This window comes from Chrysochloris asiatica, unplaced genomic scaffold, assembly GCF_000296735.1.
Source record: "Chrysochloris asiatica unplaced genomic scaffold, ChrAsi1.0 scaffold00258, whole genome shotgun sequence".
NCBI classification, from domain to species: domain Eukaryota; kingdom Metazoa; phylum Chordata; class Mammalia; order Afrosoricida; family Chrysochloridae; genus Chrysochloris; species Chrysochloris asiatica.
Window position 1 is genome coordinate 390571 of NW_006408776.1, and position 26178 is coordinate 416748.

At 42.4% G+C, this 26178-nt stretch overlaps 1 protein-coding gene across 1 annotated transcript in view; it reads right to left on the reverse strand.

The window, feature by feature from the left end:
• The window catches only part of MAP3K8 (mitogen-activated protein kinase kinase kinase 8), a 22721-nt gene extending 8862 nt beyond the window's left edge, over window positions 1-13859 (reverse strand). The window contains exons 1-3 of the mRNA XM_006874026.1: window positions 13416-13859; window positions 6062-6229; window positions 764-1025 (exon numbers count right to left, since the gene is read on the reverse strand). Of these exons, the coding sequence (XP_006874088.1) occupies window positions 764-1025; window positions 6062-6229; window positions 13416-13751 (766 nt within the window). The 5' untranslated portion in view covers window positions 13752-13859. The remainder of the gene's footprint in view (window positions 1-763; window positions 1026-6061; window positions 6230-13415) is intronic.
• Window positions 13860-26178: the final 12319 nt, after the last annotated feature.

Sequence of the window (26178 nt, forward strand, 5' to 3'; positions counted from 1 at the left end):
TTCCCAAGGAGTGGCTGGTGAGCTTGAACCGCCGACCTTGGAGTTCAAACAGCTTTGCAGTCAGTCACTACAAAATGATTTTTAAAGCAATTTAAATACATACTCGGCATACTAAAACCCTAACTCTTGTTTTTAATGACAGTTTCTCTAGCATCTCTGCATAGTTTTGGGTGTTCTATTATTCAAACAATAACAACTATTGGAACTTAAAAAATATATATATATATATATGACTCTGTATGTACACACACACATATATATGTAGTTGTTAAGTGCTGTTGAGTCACTTCTGACTCATAGTGACCCTATATAGGGTTTCCAAGGAGTTTGTGTGTTTGAACCTCCAATCTTATAGTTCAAACCAACCTTGCAGTTCAGTGCATCAACCCACAGCGCCACACCAGGACTCTCTCTCTATATATATATTTAAGAAAAAACCCACCATGTTTAAAATGTAAAAGCATGTTAACAAGGGTAAAGCTGTACTTAGTAGATGTGTGGCTCTGTCTTTTTGATACCACTGCTCCTAAGTCTTGAAAATGCTGGAGACACGTCTAGATTCCTAAAGACATGTCTTGATTCTTAAACACATTTCCAGAGTTCAGGGGAAGGAGGTGGAACTTAATCCTCAGAAGCGGTTTACCCTGCCTTTGAGGGTCTACAGACTGAAGGGGGAAACCCATTTGCCTCCTACCTAAGTCCACTTTCATCCCATCTAATAGTCTTTTTAAACCTAAAAGGTATACATCAAAAATTAACTCACGTTTAATGTCATGATGAATTACTTTTTTTGAATGCAGAAAATCCAGTCCTTTGAGAACATGCTTGGTCACCCAAATAATTTCAAATTCTCTCATCGGTCCGCAGCTCTCCAGCTTCTCCAGAACAGACCCTCCCTCGCCGGCTTCCATAAAGAGATGGACAGTTTCACCCCAAAGCACTGCGCCGTAGAGCTCAGCGATGTTCTCGTGCCGGAAACAGGCTTGGATTTCAACATCTGAAGGCTTAAATTGATCTACTGGAATCTAGAACAAAAATATGATACAGACTCTAGACAACCTCAAGGTCATGAAAAAATACAAAATGAAGATCAACACACAAATCAGATGACAAATCAGTGCCCGCAAGTATCCTCCTACTGCTGATGTAAAACTGTATTGCAGATGTTTAATGTTCACCTCAGACCTGTCTTTACATCACATCAGCTATAGGTATGAAATTTAAAAAAATTCAGGAAAAAATGAAATGTTCTTTTTACAGTATAGAAATCCAGCCAAGTTTTAAAAAGTTACTCATGATAGAATCAAGAGAGATTATTGTCTACCTATTATGGACAGAGTTCCTAGCTCGTATTTTCAATATTTCGACTTGTAAGGAGACAATACAAAGTCTGGTTCCACAGTGAAGGATTGAACAATGCAGCATTTTAAATAAGGACTGGCCATCCATACCACGGAGTACCAGACACCTATCATTAAAGACAGAAATGGGTCTTTAAGTGCTGATAGGTGAAGATGCAAAAGTACATAGTGCATGTTCCTATTTGTAAAAAATAATAATTAAAAATATATGAATGTGTATGGTCAGAAATTTTCTTGAAGGATCCATGTTGTTCTTGTTAAATGCTGTCAAATCAGTTCTGACTCAAAGAAACTCTGTATAGAGTTTCCGAGGAGCCACTGGTGGGTTTGAACCACCAACCTTGGTGTTCAAACTGACCTTGTGGTCTAGTGCATTATCCTGCAGAACCACATAAGAAACCATTAATGGTAGTCAGGGTCAGATGACCCAATGAGCAAGGTAAGCACAGGCTTACTTGTGCTTACTTACTAATCCGTACTGAACAATGTCACATTTTTTTCACTACATCAAGGATTGTGCTTCTAGTTACAGCTGCCATCTGTCTCTCTCCCAACCCCACAGCACCTTCCTACAGAATCGAAGCCTCTTTTCAAATGTCCAGTTCCTGACAGGGAGGGATTGCCCTGTAAACAAGGCAAATAGGGGCTGGCTTGTGTTAATTTACTAATCTGTAGTAAACAATTTCACACAGGTTTCACCATATCATTTTGAACCTGTTCTGGGTTGTTTTTGTTTTAATCATCTATACGTTTTTCGTTCTTAAGACAAAAAATATTACTTAAAAATGAAATATATCCGTCAACAGATAAATGTATAAACAAAATGTGGTATGTACAAACAATGGACTACTCTGCAGACATAAAGAGAAATGATTCATGCGGCATCGTGGATAAACTTTGAAAACATGCTCAGAGCAATGAGCCAGGCACAAAGGACAGATACTGTGCCATCCCACTTAGATAAAACATTGAAGATAAGCAAGCCCACTGAAATAAGAGATTAGTGGTTATCAGCAGCTGGGAAGCTCGGAGAATGAGGAGTTGAAGGGAGTAGAGGGGAGGGAGTGGGAAATAGGAATTATTTCATTTTTCATAGAAAAAAATAATCCACCAAATGATAAGATGATACAGATTCATTTCTGAATTTAAATCTGTAGCAACAAAATTGGTACTAAGATACGAAGAAACCAGTTTAGCAAGAAGGCCCTTAATGAATAGTAGACAAAGGCTCTTAATGAACAGTAGACAAAGGTGCCTAATTGTTTTAAAAGATGAAATTCTCAACCCTTATTTCCTAGTGTCTTCCAAGATAATTCACTTGTTATTAAAGTTTTGTATATGGTCTCACGCAGCCAAGGAAAGTATACTTGAATATATCCAAAAAATTAAAATACACGTACAAGGAAAACAATGCACAAAACAAGTGTCCACAGACTATTTTGGTAAAACCGAAAAGATGGGACACTTGTTGTTGTTGTGCCATTGAGTCTGTTCCGACCCATAGTGACCCTCTATAGGGTTCCCAAGGAGTGGCTGGTGAGCTTGAACCGCCGACCTTGGAGTTCAAACAGCTTTGCAGTCAGTCACTACAAAATGATTTTTAAAGCAATTTAAATACATACTCGGCATACTAAAACCCTAACTCTTGTTTTTAATGACAGTTTCTCTAGCAAAAATTTTATGAAAGAATAAATGAGATCAGCTTACTGTTGCTTTCTTAATTATGAGTGAACTGTGATATTTAGCCATCATTTTGTTTTGTTTTAAATCAAAAGTGGATTTACTTTTATTGCACTCTAAAAAATTTAATTGAAGTAAAGCAGACATGTTGTTGTTGTTGTTGTTGTTAAATGCCACGTAGTCATTTCGGACTCATAGCGACCCTGCATAGGGTTTCCGAGGAGCGGCTGGTGAGTTTGAACCACTGACCATGTAGTTAACAGTCCAGTGTTTATCCTACAGAACCACACCAGACAAACACAAAAGCATAGAAATGCTATGAATTATTAACTGAAACACTTATGCAATCACTACCTAGATTATCTACAAGAAGCAGAACTGTATCTGTGCCAAAGAAACCCTTCTTGACATCTTCTGTCACCACGAATCAAGGGTGCCCACTATCCTGACTTCTCATAGCAAGAATCTGTTTTGGCTAGACCATAGAAGAATTCATGCTTTTGAGTTATGGTGTTGGAATACTGAATACTGAAAGTGCCATGGGCTGCCAAAAGAAACAACAGATCCATGTTGGAAGAAGTGCAGCCAGAGTGCTCCTTGGAGGCCATGATGGCCAAACTTCGTCTCTCATGCTTCGGACATATTGTTAGGAGGGACCAGTCACTGGAGAAGGATATCATGTTTGGTAAGGTGGAGGGTCAGAGAAAAAGAGGAAGATCCCCCAACGAGATGGATTGGCCAAGTGGCAGCATCGATGGACTCAAGCGTGGCAACAGTAGTGAGGTTGGCCCAGGAACGGGAAGTGTTTTGTTCTGCTGTGCATCAGGTTGCTACGAATTGGTACCGACTCGATGGCACCTAACAACAACAACATTATGGTACTTTATACATACGAAATCCTACAATTGGTCCTATTTTGTGCCTGGTTTCTTTGGCTCATCATAATAGTTATTCATCTGTATTATTAGAGTTGTAAATTTCTCTTTCTCTTGGCTATACTGTATTCCATCACATAAATACACCAGCATTTCAGCATTTGGGTGTCCCCAGTTGGAACGATTACACATAGTGTTGCTATGAGCATTCTAGTGCATCCCAATCCCACCCCATCATTGAGTTGAGGCCGACTCATAATGACCATGTAGGATAGTAAAAGAACTGCACCGTAGGGTTTCCAATGCTGTAAATCTTTTTATTTGCTTTTTTTAAAATTACATTTTATTTATTTTCTTGTTGAGAAGCGACACAGCAAAACATACATCATTTCAACAGCTACTACATGTATATTTCAGTGACATTGATTACCCTTTTTGAGTTGGTGCAACCATTCTCTCCCTCCTTTTCTGAGTCCGTTCCTTCCACATTAACATCAGCTCACTGCCATGACCTAAGGTTCCTATCTAGTCTTTTGAATTGCTGCTGTCAATGTGAGCTCATATACATAGCTCTTTTTATTATTATTATTAGTTAAGCTAAGCTATTATACATAGCTTTTTTATTACTATTATTAGTTAAGCTAAACTATTGCTTAGTTTTAAGAAGGCTTCAGGTGTCAATTTTGGTTTAATGTTTAAGGATTATCTCAAGCCAATTCATCTACCCACCATGACTCCAGAAAGTATAGAGTTCATGAGATTTTGAAACGCTTTTCTGTATTTTCTTCCTTTTGATCAGGATTTTCCCATTGACTCTATGATCAAAATATTCATGGATTCATGGCTGCAAATCTTTTATAGAAGCTGATTGCCACATCTTTCTTCCTAGGAACAGCTGGTGGATTTCAGCAGCCAACCAGACAGTTAGTGGCTAAGTGCTTAACCACTGTATCATCAGGACTCCCTATTTTTGTACATAGCTTTTGGTGACTATGTGCACACAATTCTTGTGAATATGTATGTTCATTTTGTAAAATACTGACAAATAGTTTTCCACAGTAGGGGTATCTTAGCAATAATTTTTAATAAGAAGAGATGTATTTATTTCAGTAATTGGTCTATGTAAATTTATCCCTTTAAATCTGTAGTAAATTCCTTGAAACCTTCTCTCCAGTTGTTAAGTGCTGGCGAGTCAGTTCCGACTCATATTGACCCTACATAGGGTTTCCAAGGAGCGGCTGGTGAGCTTAAGCCACCAACCTTGCAGTTCAAATGACTTTGCAGTCTGCTGCATTAACGCACAGAGCCACACCAGGACTAGCACATAAATATGCTCTTGTGTTCAGTGATAGCTCTCCACCCAGCAGGGGTGACATCATCCAAAATGGTGCTAAATAAACTGCTGTTAAGAGTCACTGAGTCAGTTCCCACTCATAGTGACCCCTCTATAGGCTTCCTGAGGAGAGGGTAGTAGGCTTCAACTTTCGACCTTGTGGTTCAAATCAACTTTGTGACCCAATGCTTATCCTGTTGTTGTTGTTGTTAAGCGCCATCGAGTTAGTTCTGACTCATAGTGACCCTATATGGGGTTTCTGACGAGTGGCTGGTGAACTTGAACTGCCAACCTTGCAGTTCAAACCGACCTTGCAGGCCAGCGCATTCACCTGCAGAGCCACACCAGGAAGCCAGTGCTCATTCTACAGTGTCACAATTTTTTTTTTTATCACGGTTGAGCTAAGTTAAAATCAACCATGCACAGAAGCAGACTTCGGGGCAGAATGGAAGCTCAACAAAATGGGTTTTGTGTTGTTGTTAATGGCTTAGCTGCAACCAAAAGATTGGAGGTTGGAATTCACCCAGCGGCACCTCCTAAGATAGGGCTGGTGATCTCCTTCCAAACAATCATCCACTGACCACCCTATGGAGCCTAATTCTACATGGGGTCACCATGAGTAGAAATCAACCTGAGGGTAAATGATTACTGCTTAGGTAACAAATAAATCCATGAAAACAAATGTCTTTGTATAAGACACTCTTAGATAAGTTCCAGTCCAAGGATAACAACCCTGGTTTAATGCAAGTAAACAAACAAGCAAAAGCTACAGTCTCAACGATTCAGTGCGCATTTCGTCATGAAGTACGTACCAGTTTACACGCCATTCTTTTCTTCGTCTTCATATCCTGTGCTAAGTACACTTTTCCAAAGGCCCCCCGGGGAATGAAATCAGAGCCAATGTTCCTGTAAGTCAACTTCCAAGGAATGAGAAGTACATCAGAGTCGATCTGATAGCGTCCGTTTTGGGGGGTGATGACCTAGAACAAAATTCAAATTGGAGAGGGTGAGAATCTCAGCCAAGTTGTCATTTTCTAACACCGACACACTGGAAATGGATTATTTTAGATGCATTTCTATATGAAGTATTCGAAATAAATGCCACTGTGTATTACAACACTGCCCAAAAGAATTCCAAACCCACTGCTGTTGAGTTGATTTCCACTCATGGTTTCCCTATAGACAGAGGAGAACTCCCCAAAGGATTTTCAAGATTGTCAGGTCTACCGAAGCAGACTGCCACAGCTTCTCCCCTGCAGCAGCTGGTGGGTTACAACTGCCGACTTTTAAGTGGGCACCAGGGTCCCTCCTGAAAACACTGCATACAGCTTCAGCAAGACAGAGAAGTGAGTCACAGAAACAGGTCTGTGGCCAGACCTTAGCAGATTTCCAGCTCCCAGTGAGAAATTAATTGCCAAATAGAACTTTATAAGTGATATATCTGAGGAGTAAGACTGCTGTGATGGAAATGCTAAAAATAAAGATTGCGTAAATATAAACTATGCCTGCACGTTGCTTTGTTTCTAATTAAAATGTGCTAACTAGTCAAGCCACATAGCTATTACTCATACATGATACAGACACCGAACTTGCAAACTAACTGGTGATCATAGGGGGTTCTGGGAAATGATGTATTATGCTGGAGCTATGGGCTGACAATGCTGTATAAATGCAGTAAGGGGAATTATTTTTCATCTACGTGCTCGTTTGGCATTTACTGAGTTCATAATATGTGCTGGGCATGGCGTTTAATGCTAAGGAGACAGCCATGAAATGAACAAGGTATAGCTGATCCCTGACCAAGGACTCAGGGAGAAGGAAACACTTCCAAAACTAGCCCATGTCACTGTTTAAAGAGATGTAAGTGCCCAGTGTGGTGCTGTAGGATAAGCACCAGATTGCTAGTCACAAGGTCGGGAGTCCAAACCCACCAGCTAATCCACAGGAGGAAGATGAGACTTTCTGCCTATGTAAAGATTTATAGCCTTGGAAACCCTATACAGGGTCGCTATGAATCAGAATTGACTCAGGATTTGCTTTTTTGTTTTTTCTATCACGATAGTAACGCAAGTTGTGAGGAGGTGAGAGTTTGTCAAAACTCATCGATGTGTGTATTTAAACTGAATCTCAATTTTTAAAGAGGGAAAAAAACGTAAAAGAGAAATTACGGCTAAAATTTTAAAACAGATTAGTAAGGTAAATCAGGTGTGTTCAAGTTCATCCCAACTCAAGGCGCAAAACTGTGCTCCATGGAGTTCTCACGGCTGCGACCTTTCAGAGGTAGGTTGCCAGGTCTTTCTTTTGCAACACCTCTGGGTGGATTCGAATTGACAACCTTACAAGGAGCAGGTGAGAGCTTAACTATGTGCCCCACCCAGGGACTCCTGATTACTATGGTAGTCCACAGAATGTATGACTAGAAGCCCGTGACTAAAAAAGGTTTAAACTGTTCTTTCAAGGGACAAAGAATTTCCAAAAACCCAGTTTTGCCTAAATGTAATTAGTAATATTTTGGCTTCAGACTATGCCAAGCATTTGAAACCACCAAAGTGACATGAAATTATTTCAAGTACAGAAGAAGCTCACGGGGGGAGGTGACAAATTCCCACATCTAGCACAGGAGAGAGGAAGGAACATTGGATTTGTCCACAGATGCATCAGAGGATTCACTCTAGCCACTGCTGTGGGTATATTTCCAGTACCCAGAGGGTTTTTCATTCAGTCATCTTTACAGCTAATTTTAACTACTCATCCGCAAACAGATGTGCTCACTTAGTCAGAGTCTGAGGCAGAGAATCAGTCATAGACTTATAAGTACAGAGTCATTCAGTTAAGACATTAAATAATTATTGTGCTCTTCCAGGGCCCTAGAGGAAGTGGGCATACAGACCATGGTCTTGCCTTGTTTGAAATAAGTCCTCATTTCAAGAAATGTAGCTTCTCTGGTACCTGGAGGCATCTTTTTGCACCATGCTAAGAACAAGTGAATGGACTGTATTTCCATATTTCAACTGAACCAGAATTACTGCGCTCAGTCACACTGCTTCTTTACTAAATATGTGTTGTTGTTAAGTGCCGTCGAGTCGGTTCCGACCCACAGCGACCCTCTTACTAAACATATACATTCACAATTTCATTATACTTTCCAGTTTTTCACTGCCGTGTTTTTAATAGAAACTTCAGGAAAGTTTTACTTTTGTCCACCCGCAGTTCCCCAATTGATGCTGTAACCTCTTAACTCTGTCCAGGAGCCATGCTAATTAGGGGCCAGACACTGTGGTCTGGATCTTAACACATTAGCTTTTCAAAAAGTCTCACAGCAGTCCCTGTGAGGTAACTACTGCTTATCTTCATTTTACAGATGAGGAAACTGACACCAAGACTTTAAGCAATGTGCTAGTGACCAAGGCAGAATTACAACTCAGGATTCTGTCTCCAAAGTTAGTCCTCCTTTCTCTGGGCACCTTTTATCTTCTAGAAAACTGTAATGGAAGCTGAAGTAGAATCCAAACCCAGTTATTAGAAGCCTACACATACATGTCATGGAAGGAGCCCTGGTGGCACAGGGGTTAAGCACTAGGCTGTAACTGAAAGGCTGGAGGTTCTAACCCACCCGTCACTCCATGGGAAATAAGAACTTGCAATCTGCTCCCGTAAAGATTTCAGCCTAGAAATCCTTATGGGGCAGTTCACTCTAGTCTGTTGTGTAGGGTCTCTATGAGATGGAACTGATCAGATGTCACACAAAACAAACCTTTCACTGTGTTCACCTTAGCCTTTTCTTCCTTAGGTTATACTGAAAACTTGAACGCCTTTCTATACCTCTTTCTCACTCAGGGGCATCTCTTCGGAATGTCCTGCCAAGTTTTCTGTGGCAACCTTTCATGACAGACCCAGGAACTACACTGGGATATGTGAATCCTGATCCAGGTACAGCTCTGCACACTCCCCAATTCTTCCCCTAATCTTGTTGCTAGTTACTTTTGAGCTGATTTGTGGGCATCCTGGCCCTCTTTGGGTTTGGGATCATTTTTGTTCGTTCTAAGGGCCCAACTAAATCATCGTATGGACTTCTATGTTGATTTCTGCCAGCTTCTTCAATTTCTGAAAATCATCTTTCACTGCAGATATGACGTGCACGCTTTTGGTTTCCTCATCTAAATTACTTCTGGTATGGTGCTGTGGGTTAGTGCGCTGGACTGCAAAGTCAGTTTGAACTGCAAGGTCAGCAGTTCAAGCTCATCAGCCGCTCCTTGGAAACCCTACACAGGGTCACTATGAGTTGGAACTGACTGGGTGGTACTTAACAACAACAATAACAACAACAACAACATAGTAAACAATACTGGGCCCAGGAGCAGTGTGTGAGAAAAAAACCTTAGGTACTTTAGGAAGAAGTTAGCTAAGTTACCTGCATGTGATGGCTGGTATGAAATTGAGGTGACCTTGGGCTTTCATTATCTGCAACAAAGGTAAGGCTAGCTGTGTCCTGCTCTGCTGCCATCTTCCAGGTCTGTGCATTAGCACAGGCCTGAGTGTAGAGGATACCACACAGATAACAGGGAGGTTACCTGTGCCATATAGGAGGAGCGGACACAATTCATATGTTTGTAAAAGAAGAGAGAACATCTTGGGTACATGAGGTTTTTTTAAATAGTGGAAGGGCTCTTATGAGGAAGGGGAGCACCAATAGAATATGACAACTACTGACATGATCAGTGGCAAATATTACAGGTAAGTCGGTCACATTTATGCATCCATTATTCCTATGAAATCAGTGGCATGAAGCTACCTATTTTATTTTATAGACAAGTAAACTGAGGTAGGTATGTTGTTGTTAAATGCTGTCAACTCGGTTCTGACTCATAGTGACCCTGTGTAGGGTTTCTGAGGAGCGGCTGGTGAGTTTGATCGGCTGACCGTGTGGTTCAGATTGACTTTGCAGTCCAGTGCATTATCCCACAGCACCACACCAGGAATCCAAACACTAAGGTAAAAATGAAACCACCAGCCCAAATTAATCCCTCTCAGAGGTGAAATACATGTCTAGACATTTTAACTCACAGACCTGTAATTTTAACCACTACTTACTGTACATACCTTTTAAGACCCCAAAGTAGAGATAGTATTAAGAAGAATTGGACACATTTAAGTTTCATGTATGGAAGAACTTTCTTATAGTCAATATTGGCTTAATTATGAAATTATGTGCCCGGTGTATAACGAGCTCCTCGTCCCAGATGTTTAAGCCCCACCAATAATAGGCCCTTTGAAGGCAGCTGGTTCTTTCTTTAGTTTCCCTCAAACCCGTTTGAGGTTATTTGTCCCCAGACCAGGTTATGAAGCAGACTAGGATATAAATAACTTAAGGAACTCTAAGTGTTCTAATGTTTCTTTTCCAGGCCTTGCTGTACGTTGGTGGACTCTTTAATAATGCATACATACAGAGAAACTACCATTCACCATGCCTCTGCTTTGGGATATTTTTGTCATTCCTGGCCCTCCACCCTGTTTAATTAACCTTCTGGACATTGTAGGTGATGGTTACCCAGGACACATCATGCTCACTATACCTCCGGGCCCTTACACGTGACATCCCCTTCATCTGGAGACCTCCTCACTCTCCACTCCTTTCATCTGACTTTTACCTCAATGCTTCAGGCCTCAGCTTAGGTCTTTGCCATTTCTCTAGGAAGTCACTGCAAACACTATCCCTTCCTCTTCCTTACTCTGGAGGCTGTGTTAGGTATCCAGTCTGAACGTTCCCATAGCAACCAGGGCGTAGTTCATACCACACTTCATTACTGTAATTGCCTGTCCACTGGCCTCCTACATTAAGTCACCAAGCAGTAACTCCAAAGGGACATTGCACCTCATACATTATGGCTGTTAGAAATGTGTAGCAAATGAATAGATGAAAACTTGAATGATGATTTTCCATCACTGGGTACATGTACTTCCTAGTTTGGGACAATCAGTTTGGTAAACGATTAGCAGGTCATTTTGTAAAGGAGAGACAGAGTGGAAAATGTAACCCAAAACAGAAAGGTTTCGATAGGGTAGCGGGTGATGGATGGTAAGAGAGAAAAATACTGAACACAGGATGGCTCTGTTGAGAGCGCAGTCATATGAGGAAAGGCACTGAGAAAAAGGGTGGACGTGAGACAAGAGCCAACCGTGCTTCCTTCACCATTTTTGTCTCACAGTAGCCATCATTGGGGATGGAAAGTCATGACTTCTGTACTTTTCTTACTGAAACACAGGTTACTAAGGGACATAGGAATAGAGAGGACCTTTAAGGTCAGTGAGAGCAAATTCCACCCTGGATTGATTTCTCTTAGGGAGGCAAATTCTACTCTCTGTGGATTTGAAGGGGCTCTTTGTATTTTGTTTTTAAGTCTTGCTGGATCATCTTGATCTTTTAAAAAATAAGGATCTTTTCTCCCTGCCTTTATAATATGACCTATTCTTAAACTTTCTTAGACACCCTGTTTGTTTAGAAAGCACAGGCACTTGGGCAGTGCAGACATTTCACTCTTACCCTTTGCTTCTGATAAAGTTTTCAATGTCTTAGTTTCTCTCCTTTTCTGCATTAGCCTTTGGGGTCTCACTTCTGAAACTTCAGATAGCTATTGCTTTTCATTCCTTATAATTTTGGAAGTAGACAACCAGACCTTTCTTCCCAGGTACCTCTGGTTAGACTTGAACCTCCAAGGTTCTGGTTAGCAGCTGAACATATTAATTGTACCCCACCCAGGGACTCCTTATTTCCCACTATGTTGTGGTTGTTCTTCATAAGTGCCGCCAAGTCAGTTCTGACTCATAGCGACCCTGTAGAGGGACTCCAAGGAGCAGCTGGTGGGTTTGAACTGGTGACCTTGTGGTTTGCAGTCCAGTGCTGTTCTACTGCGCCACACCAGGTGCCCGTTTCCCATTATATACACACATTATTTGGGGCCAAAGTTACCTTGTTATCCTTTAGTTATACAATCATTGTTGTATGAAGATTGTTCCCTGTTCAAACGATTACTTCTTGTGCATAAGAGGAAGTAGTAATCCCAAGTTAAAGTCTTTAGCCAACTATTAAACACTTTACTATAACCATACCAGAGCAAATCATACAATTGCGCAAATAGAATCTTGCTCCATATTGATCTATAGCTGAATACAACCGGCTTTTAACAAAACAAACAATTTACTGCAGAGCTGACCTAAATTGTTACGGTGTTGCCCTTAATTACCTAAATGAATGTGGTATGCAGAAAACAAACGAATTAAGTACTGAATGTGTTCAAACGCTCTGCTTTTTCAGAGCTGGCCTTGCCCTGCAGCTGTCACTCAGAAACATACAAGAGGATGAAGTCACTTTCATCAATAAGTACTTTTGCAAGTTACCACCTACTCCTTTGTAAATTATTCTTTTATAAAAAAAAAAAATCAGATCAAATTTAGCCAACACCTACGGTTTACCTTTGACATATTAAGAACCTGACCCAGTCCCAGACACACCTAAACAAATCACCTGATCTATTTTTGTGACAACAAGTGTTGCCACAATATTTGGGATTGTTTGCATACTCGGAATGGTTAAGCATTTGCCATTCAAACTTTGTCAATTAAAGAGAGTGAATCTGTACATAGCTATTTGCTGCCTACAAACAACATTTCTACAAGAAACAAATTTACCCATGATCATTTTCAGAGAGCAAAGAGAGGAAGTATAGAATTCAGCCTTCAGAATGATCAACTAGGGATACAAGGATTCTTGTGAAGCCTTGCTCCTCAGCATCAAGGATAAACAGACTTTTTAGTGAACTGTTAAGTCAAAATGCATTCTTCTTAATTACCTATTTATAGAACTACCACGAAAATATGGTCACTATTTTTCAACAGAATTTCTAATGAAGACCTTCTCTTGAGTCTTTAGCATGGAGGTCATTCTTTCATATATTACATTGTTTAAAATCATACTCAGCAGCCGGCCCAAACCACATTCCAATCCGTTAAATGGAGCTGCTGCTGTATGTGAACCACAAGGTTGGCAGTTCAAACCCACCAGCTCCTCCTTGGAAACCCCACACAGGATCGCTATGAGTCAGAATGGACTCGACAGCACTTAGTAACAAAACAAACAAAAAATACTCAACTGATCAGAAAACCACATACCATATTTAATAAAATTCCAGATTCTTGCGGTCGATGTCCATAAAAACGCTTAGAGGTATTGGATATGTGGTTTGCAAAAGCAAGCAAATCGTCCACCGTGCCGTATCTGACCGATGATAACCAAGGCACCTCTTGGCCACTGAGCAGTAGAGACTCGGATCGTTCCTCATTTTGATTATCATCCTGACACATGGTCATTAGACTGGGATCATAAACAGCTGCTTCTTCACTTGCATAAAGATTTTCCATAATGTCTATTACATCGGACACATTTAAATGTTTAATTAGCAACTCAATTTCTTCTTTATTGTCACTGCCAGTACTCATGTACTCCATTACTGTTGCAGTATCGCCAGAGTCTGTAAAGGAAGAACACAAATATTTTTTTGACTGTTTTGCTCCGTTCTAGGATTAAGACCCACTGGAAACTGAAAGGAAAGGATTACGAAAAGGCTTCCATAAGCCTTGGCTTGTGAGGGCTTTGTGTCAACTAAACCCACTGCCATCAAGTGGATTCTGACTCATAGCGACCCCAGGTAGGGTTTCCAAGACTATAATATTTACGGGAGGAGACAGCCTCACCTTTCTCTCAGAAAGTGACTAAAGGGTTTGAACCGCCAACCTTGAGGATAGCAGCCTAATGTCTAACCCACAACACTAGCAGCAAGTGTACATTCTAGTTCAAAGGGCTCTGAGATAAACTGTGCTCCAAGCTGCTTGTTTGCAGTGAAACCTGAGCCCTGGAGAATGTACTCACTACTGACTAAGTCTAGCTATAGCCACTGAAAACAAACTTTCACCGAATGTACACACGAAAAGCAGTTTAGGAAGCTTTGAAGAGCAAAGGCCCTTTACAGTTTCCTGACCTTTGTAACCCTGCTGCTCCCCATGGGCAGCCGGCTTCCCCTTCAAGGGGGTCACAAGGCTTTTAAGCTTGCTGTTGTTAAGTGCTCTGGAGTCAATTCCCATAGTGACCCTGTATACGATTTCCTAAGATAGGAGCAGCTGGTGGGTTTGAACCATCAACCTTGAGGTTAGCAGTCCAGTGCTGATTCTGCAGTAACACTTTAAAGAAAAAGAACCACTTCGCTAAATTTAGTAGCTACATTGGCAAATAAAATTCCTGAGGTCAGAAGCATGTAAAATGGGTTTTAACCTCTAAGAATACTTCATGAGAGTCAAGTTGCAGGAACCACTCTAATGCTAATGAGATACACAGCAAATCTCAAATCCTAGCTTTGCCAGTGCTCAGTATGAGATCTGAGATGATTCCATTAACCTGTGTAACCAGAATCTTCAAGAACACGAAGGTAACATTTAGAAGGTCCAAAGGGGTTAATTTAATACCTAGGTATATGAGCCTGTAGAAGTTGTAATAGCAGAGATACAAGGAAAGCCAAATCTATCATTGTTGTTGTTATTAAGTGCCCTTGAGTCAGTTCCGACTCATAACAACCCTGTATAGGGTTTCCAAGGAGCGGCTGGTGAGCTTGAACCGCTGGCCTTGTGGTTCAAACTAACCTTGCGGTCCAGTGCTTTATCCCACAGCGTCAATCATAACAAAACCTAAAAAAAAAAAAAAAAAAAATCAAACACACTGCCATCAAGTCCATCCCAACCATAGACCTTATATAGCGTTTCTAAGACCGTAAATATTTATGGAATCAGACTGCCTTTGCTTTTTCTCAAGAAGCAACTGGTGGGTTTGAACCACTGACCTTTCAGTTAGCCCAAAGCCTAACCCACAGTACCACCAGGGTTTTTAAAACAAGTCCTGGGTAAGTCCAACTAGTTATATTAACTTGTATAATATTTCCATTTTTATATCAAATGAGGTGTCACACTTGGGAATCTGTAAATGAGAGAAAAAAAAAAAGCTAAAGCAAAGACTTTAGAACAATTCCATTTAAAGGAGAATCTACTTTCAAAGCCTGTTTTTCTACTCAAAACACAGTGCTCCTGAAGGCCTAGCCTCTCTCTGAAAGGTACTTGACATTCTTAAAATCACAAGCTCTTAACACATAACACTCAGCTCCAAAGTCCACGACTCTCTGAGCAACCAGGCGACTTGGTTCCATGGAATGCACCTCCTAGGGGCCGACCCAGTGAATTTCATTTGATGAAAGCACCACACAAGTCAGAACAACACTCACTTGCTTTCTGGTCATTTTCAGACACAAAAACCATGGCCAAGCTAACATCCTGGTTTAGAGTACTGGCTTGGAAGCCAGCTTGTTGTTGTTAAGTGCCATCGAGTTGTAGCCAACTCCATTCTGACCCCGCATAGGGTTTCCAAGGAGCAGCTGGTGAGCTTGAACCACCGACATTGCAGTTCAAATGACTTTGCAGTCTGACATATTAGCCCACAGAGCCACATCAGGACTCAAACTGGCTGGGATTAAATCAATATCTCTAGCTCTCTGTAGTCGATTGTCTGATTCGTAGAATAGAAGCAGTAACAGTATCTACCTCACAGAGGTTATGAGGAGTAAATTAGGTCACGTGCATATGGTGCATAGAAATGAGCTGGATAACTAGTAGCTGCTATTATATGCCTAAGGAGTCTCTGGGTGGCACAAAAGTTAAAAACTAAACTATAGGCTGAAAATTTGGTATTGGAACCTACCCAGAGGCACCTTAGAAGAAAGGACTGGTGCTCTGCTCCTGAAAGATTACAGCCAAGAAAACCCCATGGCAACTAACAACTAACAACTGCTGGCTTTGCAAATGCTGATTGCATTAGGTGTCCTGCCTTATCTACAAATGGATTGTGGCTCTGTATTCCCCCAGCTTCTTCAGAGTGAGGTTTTACAGATTAGATCTAAAACAAGAGACCAAGAAAAAAAGAAAAGGCAGACAGAAGCCTATGAAATGCTTTGAGGGCTGTTATCATTACTATTGTATCTAAACAGTGAGCTGTCATTCCGGCTTGTGGGAGTCTGTCTAGTTATGAGAGGAACTTGTTGGGTTAATGGAAGAATGTTGTTAGACTTTGGTTTCCGCAAGGCCTTTAGTTGCATTTTCTGCTCCTAGAATATAGACTGGAAAAAACCAGAAGTCAAAAAAAAAGGTTTAATTTAGAACCCTAATGGCTGACGAGATCCAAGGCTCCTCGACTTCACTTGTCAAATGGATAACTTGAGAAAAAATAAAGTTCCCTGCACTAACAAGACAGAAGAAAGAAAGGAAACATTCCATTCAGTCAGCTGATCAAGAGATGAAAGACAGGTTTTGGGTTTTCAAATCCTGCAAAACATCTCAAGCATTACTATGTAAAACTTGAGGTTAAAGATGGTATGCACAACTAAGCTAGGAGCTGGGGTGAGAGGCTAGGAGGCTGCAGAAGACTTGGACCCAGGGTTTGACACAGAAAACTGCCCTCAGTGCCTACAATAATTCTGTAGCAATGCAAAACTCCTTTCGCCAAATCAATGCTCCCCAGCAACCCTGATGACCAGACACCTGCTTAAAGGCCCCTGCACAAAGCAGCAGCCATTTCCAGTCTTAATTAACGAGACAATATGCCAATGATTTCTGAGTTATTCATGATCATCATCCATCTAGAAAAAGTGTCACTCTTGAAGATATTCTAAATTAGCAATTAAGACTTTATTCAGGACTACTGATTCCTCCCCCACCCCCAAAGCACAGTTTATAGTAAAAAGCTGTATAAAATCCCTACTTTTAAAAAGGAGTTAAGGATTGCTCTGATTTTAGAATCAGAGAGATATGCAAACAGTCAAAATTATTTGCTTTGAATGACTTCAGAAATTTGCAATCAAATTAAGAGGATATCCGTTCCCTAAACATGAATATAGTACTGTACATTTACATAAACCAGAGAGTTTCTGGCAAGTTTGAATGAAAATGGCCAAGAACCTTCTGCCTAAAAAAGGATAACCAAACTTGGTGTTAGTTCCCATTTAAAAGATTTTTCTGCCCAAATACCGCATTGTTCCTCATGTGGTCACATCACTTATTATAGTTTGTTTTCAAAAAGCCCCGAAATAATACATTGTAATTGTAAAGAAGTACAACTATTTTGCTCCAAAACTTCGAAACGCCTCAACAATCTAATTTGTGTTATAAGACATATTCTGCCAGAATGAACTGCACACAAAACTCATTCCATCGGTGAGAGCTGAAGGCGTCTACTTGACAAACACTGGCGACTCAGGTGACCGGCTTGTCAAGAAATAGCACTAGCATTTTTTATTTCTTGCCCTGTTTTCGTTTCCTTTCTTTTTAAATCAAGAGCAGTTCTTTATCCTGGACCAAAATATTTCTTCCTGAAGGTGAAATAGACAAGAACCGCGGTATCTTTTTCACTTAATACAGCTGGTGTCCTTCCCCCATTAATGCTCAGGTTTGCCTAAGGTGGCTTCTTTCTAAGCATAGTTTTCTGCCTAGAAATACAAGAATTTCGGGGATCCTGATATCGCATCACTGCCAGGAAACAACTTCTGTGACATTCTTAATATTCTTTCTTAGACCGAAAGTTCAAGTTTCATGTTCTGCTATAACCACTCTTTAGCACCCCCCGAATATTTTTTGGATTATAGCATGAAATTAGTTTTCAGCCATTCACGCCGACCTCTGCACCGGTAACCCCCATCTTTTCTTCCTCATCTTAAAGACAAGAGAGTCTTCGAGTGCTTGTAAATTATAAATGCACTCATTATTCAGGCTAGTAGGCGGCAGCCGGGTATCCCACTCACCGAAGCTCACTCACCGAGGCTCAGCAGTGCTTCAGTCGCGGCGGATACCTGAGACAGGAGGCGCAGTGATAGTCACCGCTGCCCGGAGCACTGCCCAGACCAATACTGGGCGCTAGGGATCCGGGAAGGAGGAGGAAGGGGGAGGAGTCGCGAGACTGCACCCCGTGAGACCCTTGCGCAAGGTGCTTTTCAGCTGCGCTTGGCTGCAGCAGGCGACCCGAGCGAAAGACAAACTCAATTGCACCCTAGAGTTCTCCCTTCTGCGGGAGCGGCCTCCTTTTCAGGGCTAGAATCCCGGAGGCACCCAGGAGGGGTGCGAACAGAGGGGCACCTCTGGGCCCCAGAACTCTAATTACCTACCGCCTCCGCGTGCCCCCGCGGTCCGAGAGCTCTTGCCGCGGTCCCTCGACGGTTCGGTGCACAGTTGGTGCACAGCTGGTACCCCTGAGCAGAGCGTGCTGGGGTACCGTGGTCCGGGAGGGACAGAAGTAGGAGCCAAGACAGCCGGCCCCAGAGAGTGGCGCGTCTTCCGGACGGCCGCGAACTAGTGCGCACAGGCCGCCCTCGTCCACCCTTGACTCACAGTATCTGAGAGGGCCGAGGGGCGGCGCAGCAGACACTAGCCGCCGCCTCCCCGCGTTTTCCATTTCCCCTTTCCTCCGTAAACAGAAAGACTGCTGGGTTACCGATGAAGCCTGAGCCCCCGTGATGGGAAATTCCGGGCCCCTCCCGTTTGCCCTCGGAGCACCGGGGCGGAGTTGAAGGCGGGAACTAGGAAAGAGAGGCCCACCGGGACTAGGGGGTGCAGAGTTCAGGAATCGGGAATTACCAAACTGTCGGGAGGGGTGGGGGAGAGAATGTGCCCGGGAGGGGGCGGGTGGAAGCCACCGTGGCACTAGTTGAAAGGCCTGGGACACCAGATGACTCTTATCTGGGCCCTTATGACCGGAAAACTCTGATAGAGGGCGCCCTAATGGCGAATTTGGAAAGCGCCAACGTGCCTCTCCACTCCTCCCCCTTTCTCCGTCTGTTCGAAGAAAGATCGAATTACTTAATCTGCTTGCGTCTTCAGTGCATCCTTGACCCAGCCGGGAGGGCCTGTAAACCCTGGGTGGGCAGCCACTGTCTTTTTCCCCAAACCCCACGCCGCAGAGGGTAAGGAGGCGGGCAGACAGCGCGCGGGCCCTGTAATCCGCGGTGATGGGAAGCTAGGACGTGGACCGCGTCTTGTTGGGAAGAGCCTGCCCCCTGAGCCCTCTGGCTGGGGGCAGCAGCGCCCTGAGGTAGTTATCTTCTGGTCTTGGAACCATATCTGTTGAATCGACTGCGGGTAACTGACTGCCCTGGCACAGGCTAAGTTCAGGTCCACAGTTAGTGCCACGATCCGTGATCTGTATGCACGGATTCCTACTTAACAAACGTTTGGACCAGACTGCAGTGATGTGCGCCTAGAACTCCCTGGGGTCCACCACCAGATGAGGGCCGAAGTGCTCTACTCAGCCAGTGTTTTTAAAAACTTTATGGTTTTTATTTGTTGTTGCTAAGTGCCGTCCTGTCCTGTTGATTCCTACTCATAGCGACCCTGTATAGGGTTTCCGAGGAACCGCTGGTGAGCTTGAACCGCCAATCTTGCAGTTCAAACAGCTTTGCCGTCTGGCGCATTAACCCACAGCACCACACCAGGACTCATATAGAATACATATAATAACATATAGAACGTTAACATATAATAACATAGAATGTCTATCAGTCTGAATCCTAGCATATATGTCATATCGTTGTAAATTGCTTAATGTACTATTTCTTAGATTCTATGAATACCAATAAAATTGTTTTGCAAATAATTTGTACATTGAATTGCAACATTATTAGTAACTGAACAGAAGCCTGATTTTTATTACTTAATTCTAAAAAAAAATAGATGTTCACAAATACGCATACTACGTTCTACAAAACTGCAGCTAAAACACCAAAAAAACTGACAAAATTAGCAACTATTAAAATATCGGACCAAACCAAATGATTCCACGTGTCATTGTAATTGGGTAATAATGACAACTCTGACCAGATCACATTATTTCTAAAACATGAATTTAAAAAGCTCAAAACATAAATTAGCATAAGAGTTTTAGGCACTGTGGGATAAAGCACCATACTAAAAGGTCCGGTTGAACCACAATGTCGGCAGTTCAAACTCACCAGCCGCTCCTTGGAAACCCTATACTGGGTCGCTATGTGTCGGCACAGACTCGACTAACAACAAAAACAGGGACATGTAAATTGGGCTTAAGTAAAATGTTTTTGTTGCTGTAACTACAGGGGTATTTTTATAAAAAATAATACATTTCTGCTGAAACATAACACAAAAATTCTTATTAACAGTTATTTGGGTGTCCCCTCCTCTGATAGTATCATCTGATGTGGTCTGCACCTCGAGACCCCTCTAGGGACATCACTGCTGTGGGGCCAGAGAAGAGCCCTGGGGCAATTGCATCTCTCCTTGATTTCTACCCTGTGGGACATTCCAAATATGAATCTCATTGCAGGGACCCCTGAGCTAGGTATTTTGCAAGAATGTCTGGAGAACATGATAACTTGAGATGGCTGTGTTCTTTATCTCATCCATGGAATGCTGGGCCATCCCGACAAATTCTAGATTCGAAAGCAGGATGACCTAGGTCTAGGTTATGATCTCTCCAATAGCCAAGCCCATTTCCCCTTCTGCAGCTTCAAGACTGTGTGGGATTCGTCTAGAGCTCTCTACATTTTGTGGGTGTGTGTGGGAGGGGGGGACAGGGACTGAAGGACTGGAGGAAGTCCTTATTAGAGTTGCTGGTGGATATGAGACTAGCTGAGGTGAGAATAAAGGCCCTTACTGTAGAACTTTAAATCTTATCATTTCTTAGATTTTGATAAAGAAGCGATCAGGATGATAAACTGATAGTCACCTGAACCAGTCAATAAACTCTAGGAACTAAACTACTCAGCAAATACAGTGGTGAGGATGAACTGACTCAGCACGAAACCATCCCTGAATTGATTTAAAATACTAGAGCTAGCAGATTGCTGTGATGTGGATGACGCAGGGCATTTACCACCCCCTTGGACTCCAGGTTGTCCTGTTGTTGTTAAGCCAGTTCCCACTGTGGTATAGGGTTTCTGAGGAGCAGCTGGTGGGTTTGAACTGCTGACTTTGTGGTTCGCAGTACAATGCTTATCCTATAGCACCACACTAGGAGTCCAGATTGTCCCAGGTGCCTACAGAAAAGCGCTTCTCTGGGAACTTGGCCTTTCTGGATTTGAAAGGAGTACAGCCAAATGAACCCTGCAGCATTAACTAGCCAAACTAGACTGCACTGAAGCCGGGGAGAGGACACACACTGCCTACCAGCCATGAACTACTTCTCCATAGAATTTGGCACTGGCTCAAGAGTGTACTTTCCCAGTTTCAGCTGAAATCCAAGTCTCGTACTTATTGAACTTTACTCTGAAAACCAAGTTGGGACAAGTTGTTGCAGCTTATTTACAGTGAGAGACGCCACTCTCTCATCTATGAGTCTTTTGGCAACAAAGGATGATCTTTATAAACATTTTAAAAATAGAAACACAGAACCATCCCTTCTGCCTCCACACTCCTCCCCTCAATGAGCTCATTAAAACCACACCTAATCTTCTGGGAACTAAGTATTAAGTTTACTTCCTATTAAAAGTCTCCCAAATATAGCTGTGTTTTAGGGAGCTGGTGAAATGACTGGTTGAACAGGGTTCTTCTTACTGGCTGCTCATGATTTATGCAATAGCTGATTTTCATCCATGGTGAATTAGGAAGAAGTTTTTAAAGTCTAACCAAATTGAAACCTGGTGGCCCCCAAAAGAGACTGAAGAGAGAACAATTGAAATAAAGGAAAAAACTGTAGAATTGCTGCATTTTTCTTGGTCAGCCCTTCATTACATGGGCTTGCAAAAATCAACTCTGCTCTTTGAAGAGCTTGCAAGCAAAATGATTTTTAAACTTGCCGGTGCATAACCACAGGGAGCATTATTCAAGAAGCCATACTAAAGTACATTACAAAACAGCTCTCTTGAAGTTATTTGCAGCTAACAACAAAAAAAGCACTTTAAAGTCAGATTGCAAGCTATGGCAGTTTGCTTGAAAAAGCTTTCTCCACCTACATATCAGAACAATGATGGGGTTATGTGTAGCGCTGTAGGATCAGCATTGGACTGCTAACTATAAGGTTGGCAGTGCAAATCCACCAGCTGCTTCTCAGAAACCCTATATAGGGTCCCTTTGAGTTGCAACCAACCGACACAAAGGGACTTAACAACAGCATATCTATAATGAGTGTGATCTGGTGGCATGGTGGGTTAAGCCCTAGGTTGTGAACTCAAAGGTTGATATTCAAATATGTGGCAGTTGGCTTTTTGCTATGAGTCAGAATTAACTTAATGGCAAGAGGTTTGATTGGTTTTCGTTTACCTATAGTTTGGAAATCAGAACTCATTTGCTCCTAGACACAACTTTATTAACAATGGGTGTAACTACCAGGTCTGCCTATTAGCCAGCCTTTTCATGACACACATTAAATACAATATTTTTACAGGACACTGACATGAACTGGAATCAACTGTGGTATATCTATAATAGCTTAGCGAGAACAGTGTGTTTCATTTTATTTTTTAAAACCATGATAATAAAATATAAGGTTGTTGTTGTTGTTGGGAGCCATAAAGTTGGTACCGACTCATAGCAACCCTATGCACAACAGAACAAAACACTGCCCAGTCCTGGGCCAACCTCACAATTGTTGCCACGCTTGTGCCCATTGATGCTGCCACTTGGCCAATCCATCTCGCTGGGGGTTTTCCTCTTTTTCTCTGACCCTTCACCTTACCAAACATGATATCCTTCTCCAGCAACTGGTCCCTCCTGACAATATGTCCAAAGTATGAGAGACGAAGTTTGGCCATCTTGGCCTCCAAGGAGCACTCTGGCTGTAGTTGGGGAAAATAATGAAATATAGAACTTGCATAAACCTTAAATAAGGTATTTTAAAGTTATGTTAAGAGGAAATTAAGCCTGGTTTCATGGACATAATTTTTTTCTATATGGCTTTATTTTGGAACCACTGTATGTGGTAAAGGAGCTCTGGTAGCATAGTGGTTATGAATGGGCTGCTAACCTCAAGGTCAGCAGTTCAAAATTACTAGCTGTTTCATGGGAGAAAGATGAGGCTTTCTGCTTCCATAAAGATTTACAGCCTCAGAAACCCTGTACACGGTTGCTATGAGTCAGAACCGACTTCACAGCACAATACCACCACCACCATATGTGGCACTGTGAGTTAATGTGTCAGTCTGCAAAGCTGTTTGAACTGCAAGGTCGGCTATTGGTCGGAATCCACTCGACAGCACTTAACAACAACAACAACATACATACTAATGGAGTGCTGGTGTGGCACTGTGGGTAAATGCGCTAGACTACAAAGTCTTTTGAATTGCAATGTTGGCAGTTCAAGCTCACCAGCAGCTCCTCAGAAACCCTATCTAGCATTGCTATGGGTCGAAACCGACTCAACTGTCACTTAACAACAACAATATGCATACTAGTTGGAGTCCTGGTGTGGTGCTATGGGTTTATGCACCAGAGTGCAAAGCCGTGTGAACAGTAAGGCCAGTGGTTCAAGCTCACCAGCTGCTCCTCAGAAACCCTTTGCTATGGGACAGAACCGACTCGACAGCACTTAACAACAATGTATATATTAATTAGGATATTTGAATAATGATCTCTTCCAATTGATAATAAGCACATAGGAGAAACTGCAAAGACTTATCAGTAATAAATTTGAAATGTTAAAAATTTTCAAGTTATACTTTTTCTTTCACTGATTTAATTAAGTTTGGCTTTTTTCATCTATAAGTTTTTATGATAAGGTAAGTGGAGTTGAAGAAGCTCTGGTGTTGCTGAAGGATAAGCACCAGGTGGCTAACCACGAGGTTGGCAGTTCAAAGCCACCAGCTGCTCTGTAGGAGAATGAAAAGGCTTTCTGTTCCTATAAAGATTTTTTTGTTGTTAATGTAGTTCAGTGCCTTCCAGTTGGTTCCAACTCATAGTAGTCCTAAATAAGATTTACAAGGAGTGACTGGTGGGTTTGAACTGCCAACCTTGTGACTTGGTGTCCAGTGCTTATCCTACAGCACCATACCCGGACTCCCGTAAAGATTTACAACCTCAGAAACCATATATTATTGCTGTTGTTAAGTGCCATTGAGTCGGTTCCAACTCATAGCAACCCTGTATAGGATTTCCAAGGAGCGGCTGGTGAATTTAAACCACTGACCCTGTGGTTCAAACAGACCTTGCAGTTCAGTGTATTAACCCCCAGCACCACCCCAGGACTCCTGAAACCCTCTTCTAGAGCACTGTGAGTTGGAATCAACTCCATGGCAGTGGGTTTTAGGTAAGTGGAGTTAGGCGATCATTGATTTATTTCTTTTCACATTAAGTGTTTCAAATGACAAGACTTTTATTTGCAGAATATGTATGCATTGTTTTGCAGACAGGCTGCAGTGAGCTTTTGCTATTAGTAGGTGTCAATCATCTCTAAAATACACAGTCAGTGACAGTACCATCTTCAGGATTATTGCTATACTTGAGTGTAATGTTGTAGCTGTTACACAGACCATCCCAACCTGGAGGTGCTCATCTTCCAGCACTCTGACACTGTTCTGTGGTGACCCATGGAGCTTCCATTGATTAATTTTTACAAATAGATTGCCATGCCTTTCTTCCTAATCTTAATCTGAAAGTTCTATTGAAACTGTCCACCATGGGTAGCGCTGCTGGTGTTTGAAATAGGGATAGCATAGCTGCCAGCCTCGTAGCAACATGAAACTGTACACCAAACTGACAGACAAGGAGTGGGCAGAGAGCTTAAAACATTTTGTTTTTAACCCTCTGCTGTCCTGCCTAGGCCGATACTTACCCTAGGCACATCAGTGCCAAAAGGAAGAAGTATTCAATTGAGACAGAGATTCAGGGCTGCCTTTGAATCTCTATCTTGATTGGATACTTCTTCCCTTTGGTGCTGATGTACCCAGCATAGGCAGCCCCACCTCAGTTTGCTTCTTGGGTTTTGACTTTGCTCCCCTGCAACCTGAAACACAGTAACACAACCTTCTTCCTCCAGCACAGACTAGACCTGCTGCTGGATGGTGGACAGCCTGCTTGGCCTACTCAGCACCTTGGGGTGAATCAGGGGTGCCCCTCAGATCTGCAGGGACCGTGGGGAGCAAGGCCAGCATTAGATTCTGCTCTGTTCCTGCAGCTTCCTAAGACTTCTCTGATGATCTGTATTGCAGAGGCAGCTGATCCTGGAACCTCAGGCCCCAACAGGCTGCCTTGTGGAAGAAAGGGGTGAGTATCTGCAACACACACGTGACATGTAAGGATGCAAGGCTGTTTCCCAGGGACTCTGCAGGAAGTGTGTAGGCAAGGATGAGAGGGACTGTGCTCATTTTCCTCCTCTTTCTCTTCACTGTTCTCTGGGGCCATTGCTGTACTCACCATTGTGCAAAGTGGGAACAGCAACCCAGCTAGGGAAATGGGGCCCCAGGCCAAGATGGAGTCCTCACGTGAGGGGAAAGGGAGAGAAATTCCCCAGCAGCCATGGGAAGGGAAGGGGAGTTCCTAGCTGCACTCAGCTGTTAATGTCTGAAGTCTGTGTGAGGGGGACCTGTAGGTCAGAGACCATCTGGCCTCATGCACAGAGAACAAATACTTGGGTCTCTCACAGTTGTACTATTGTATATAAGAAGCATAACTTTTTATTGATTGCTTTGTGCTGTTACTTCCCCAAATTTGGGGTCCCTTTACCCATACTTTGAAACAGAAACTACTGTTCACTGCTTCTGCTCCACCTCCCAACGGGAAACTCCTAGGGTAGCATTTCTTCATCGTGGGCTTCCTGAATCGACCACATTGCTCAGGATGGCTCCTGAGAACGCTGCAAGATTGTCGTCTCGCTGATGCAGTGACTTTCATG